Raw genomic sequence first — 4,029 nt, 5'->3', positions numbered from 1 at the left:
CTTACTACTACTACACACACACACACACACACACACACACACACACACACACACATATATATATATGTATTTCTCTGGCATAGTACTGCCTTGTTAATTCTACTGTCTTATTGAAGTTTTCCTATTTGGTCTGGAGGCACGTGTTTCGCGGCATAGCTTATGTCACATACCTTTCCTGTTTTTAGTAAATGTGCGCCTAGCTTTTGGATGGTATTAGATGAGGACTGGTTCCCGTAGCTGAGTACCTCGGTGTGGTTGGCTTTCTGTGCGTCATCGTGCTATACGATAGATATCCGAAAAGAGACCCCACTAGATTCGATTATACGTATATTCGTATACGATATACACACATCCGATATACACACATGACTTGAGTGCTGTTCAGAGGCCTATATTGTGCGATGTTGCCAGCAACATCAAAACATACAGATTCTAGTAACATCAGTAAATCGATTCCTCAACAATCGAATCGTAACACGTTTAACCGCTTTTGGTGCTCAAGTATGCATCGGTTGATCACTGGCAGGACTGACGACGCAGGACGTGGCAAAGACATAAAGCGATCGGACAGTAAAAGCTATCTGAAGGGTGGCAAGAAGCGAAAGGCTTCTGAAAGAGTGTGTGAGTGACAGTGGCGCAACGTTGGTGTTTGTTAGCACAGGACAAGTGTTGGCGAGTCGTGAATATATGTGCTTTACTACAGACTCACTCGCAGACGTAAAACCCAGACGTAGTATGTAAGGGGCTGTTGGCACTACGCTTGGTCCAATTAATTTGGTCACAGTTTTGTAGTTCCTCAGACCAATGTACGCCACCTGAGTTATGGACTATTTACTTTCTGGCACCTTTGCGTTATTGAGGGGTATAATTCGAGACATAGCTGTCGTGTATGTTTACTGGCATGTAGTTTGTATGTCGTCCCATATAGCGAAGTACGAGGGTGGGTGATCACAACGAACCCCAGTTGACGTGTATGTTTACTGGCATGTAGTTTGGATGTCGTCCTATATAGCGAAGTACGAGGGTGGGTGATCACAACGAACCCCAGTTGTCGTGTATGTTTACTGGCGTGGGGTTGGATGTAGTCCCATATAGCGAAGTACGAGGGCAGGTGATCACAACGAACCCCAGGTGTCGTGTATGTTTACTGGCGTGGGTTTGGATGTTGTCCCATATAGCGAAGTACGAGGGTGGGTGATCGACAACGCACCTGTAACTGGCAGGCAAAGTCAACGTCAGCCAGATAGGACGCCTTAGAGTGCGAGACAGACCGTGTTCCCATAGTGTCTGTTTGACTGTCGTTTCTGTTCAGTGGGGTGTTTCGATTGACGTTGTTCACCGAAATAAGCTCAGCGCGGCGCATGAGGTAGTGTCAACGCGTGATCACGTTCGTTCAGAACACACTCATTGGCTTGTGTTGGGTGGGATGTATCCAGGCTCATTCATTGCAGCGCGTATGCTCTGTTACAGATAAAGTCCCGGTGAGTTAAAGAAACACACTCAATAACTCGCATAACGTACTTGTATTATGCGGTATCATTTGCGTGTCTCAATGAACTCGTTTTTACCAGAAAGGAGCTCAGTAAGCTGCATGTACCTAACTTCACATGGCTCTGTCTGTCTCTGTCTGTGCCGCCACTTCGGTGGGTGATACAGACAACTCACTAAACAGTAGTTACAACTGGGGGGGTACTGAAAGCTCATCTCACCTCCTCATGTTTTTTTTGCAGAAAGAGGCTCAGCAAGCCGCAGACGCCACGCTCAAACGCGAAGCGCCGCCAAACAACAAGAAGAAGCGGAAGACCTCGAGTGCGAAACTACCGACGGCTGACAGTCAAGCTTCTGCCCATGAATAGATAAGAAATATATTAGTGGAGCCTGTGCTGGATAATTGCGCTCCCGTTTAATAAATAAGTTCGACTTATGTACTATCGTCACATATGTACTATCATCGCCCCCGGTCAGCATAAGTTTGTACTATTTAATTATATCGTGTGTGTTGCATGATTAACATATACCGAGCGTGTTGCATGTGGCAACCAATAGGATTCGTAGATCTGTTGCTTCGCCTTCACCAGACATTTAGGGAGTGGCAGTCTGTACCAGGAGAGGTTCCTATAGTTGGTAGACCCGCCAAAAACAATCGCTCACAGATCAGTCCATTAGCCCTAACCTGATGTATGGGGGCCATGACTCGACTGTCGGGCGAGATTCGCATAGAACACGAGTGCTTTCATCTCATGGCGTCTGCTCACTAGTGGTAGTACCAGTGGTCGTTTCACGGGTGTTTCATGGGTTGCTGGCCTATCATGTATACGCATGCACTAGTATGCGCCGTCATCGGGTTATGTGACACACATCCACTCGCTTAACTTTGCGCACATACGTCGGGGTTGGGGTTTTAGGGTTTAGCTTTTAGGTGTTTTAGGGGTTTTATTTGCACATATATGTCGGGGTTGTGCGTTCACAGGCTGTGAAGAAACCGGACGGAACATAGCACCGTGTGCATGATCAAGCAGAAGTTTCGTTGGTGCTGCAGGAAGAGTATCTGCATGTGGTATTGGCATTGGCAGAGTACACTATGTATTGGATAATTTACTTGTGACATTCGGCAAACTTATTTGAAGTGTAAAAGATCGATAGATAGGCGCAACGAAACTGTGCGAACAAATGACTGGAGCACGCACATTTTTAGTTTCGTATATGTGGAAGACTGTTCCGTTGAGAGTGTATACGGGGAGACATTATCCAATCTTCAGACTTCGACAGCTGGCATACAGCAGACACAGAGTACACCACACAGTGGATAGAGGGCTATGCTACTGGAGTTGAATAAGTACCGAACTTCGGCACACGAGGGCTGGCTCATATCAGTGCATATCAATCTCCTTGTTTGTAGAGTTTAGGGTTTGCCATTTGACATTTTTAACACTCAGAAAATAGTATGTACAGGTGACGGCACCAAATTTTAAACTACAACTTATTATTTAGTCTAAGGTGTAATAGTGGTATTTATATACTTAGCTACTACTACTACATAGTTAGGTTACCTCAAGCATGACGGCGTTCACAGTATACCGGTCGGCGGACATAATCGAGGTGCCCGTATCTACGCGGAGTCCATCGGGTAATGTCTTAACAGCGGTAAGCCCGAACACAGCTTTCCTTGCTAGCGACAACACAGTGAAGTGCATCGATTTAAGTTATACGACTAGTACCGGTAGTGATATAGGTAGTGATGCAGATGAGAGATGTGGGGTACCCTTTGACTTTGAGTCTGGGGTGGGGGTGAGGAATCCGTATGCAGATATGCGACTGGCAGATGTGAGCGGTCATGTGCACGCTAAGAACCAGATCGTGTCCATTGCATCGTATGTAGGGGATGACGTGGAGAGGCCGCATAGAGATAACCGCGGTGCCATAGCTAGTGTGGATGGATACGGTAATGTTGTATTGAATAACTGGAGTCGTGAGAACTCCGAGAGTCCTGTTGAGAGCAATGTTACTCATATCGATGCTCCAGTGGATTGTATCAGGAAAGAATACGGCTGGTCTGGCGTTGAGTACAATCCACGATCGTCGTCCGAGGTGAGGTCCCTATCTTGTATGTGTATTTAAGGCACTAGATATGTTTTTAATAGGTTAATGGGTTTGGGATCTTTCCTTATTTTAAGAATGGTTTGATATGCACGGTCAACGAAGTCTATTCATCAATACAAAGAATGTGACCGGTAAAGGTGGACGTATATGAGTTGGATATATCAGGCAAGTAGAAGAGCTGCCTATGCTTCATATCACAAATTTGATACGTGTGTGTATTATCAAGTAAAAGACATATGTTTCTTTCTGCTTTTATATATATATATGTATTATATATATATATATATATATATATATATATATATATATGTATTATATATATACTACATACATACATACTTACATACATACATACATGAATACATACATACATACATACATATTTACATACCTACATACTTACATACATACATACATACAGACATACAT

The 4,029-nt window shown here is 44.4% G+C and overlaps 1 protein-coding gene and 1 pseudogene across 2 annotated transcripts; both read left to right on the top strand.

Moving 5' to 3' along the window:
• Positions 1 to 503: 503 nt before the first annotated feature.
• Positions 504 to 1,942, top strand: SARC_09700 (hypothetical protein; the record flags this gene model as incomplete). Its single annotated transcript, XM_014296284.1, has 2 exons — positions 504 to 617; positions 1,731 to 1,942. 2 exons carry the CDS (start codon positions 504 to 506, stop codon positions 1,854 to 1,856), a joined length of 240 nt encoding a protein of 79 aa, XP_014151759.1. The 3' UTR covers positions 1,857 to 1,942.
• Positions 1,943 to 2,993: 1,051 nt separating this feature from the next.
• On the top strand, positions 2,994 to 3,592 carry SARC_09699 (hypothetical protein; annotated as a pseudogene; the record flags this gene model as incomplete). The annotated part of the gene is made up of 1 exon: positions 2,994 to 3,592.
• Between the last annotated feature and the right edge of the window lie 437 nt (positions 3,593 to 4,029).

This window comes from Sphaeroforma arctica (assembly GCF_001186125.1).
Source record: "Sphaeroforma arctica JP610 unplaced genomic scaffold supercont1.1019, whole genome shotgun sequence".
Lineage (NCBI taxonomy): Eukaryota > Ichthyosporea > Ichthyophonida > Sphaeroforma > Sphaeroforma arctica.
Note: the sequence above shows the minus strand (reverse complement) of the source record. Positions and strands in the feature narration are given on the sequence as shown.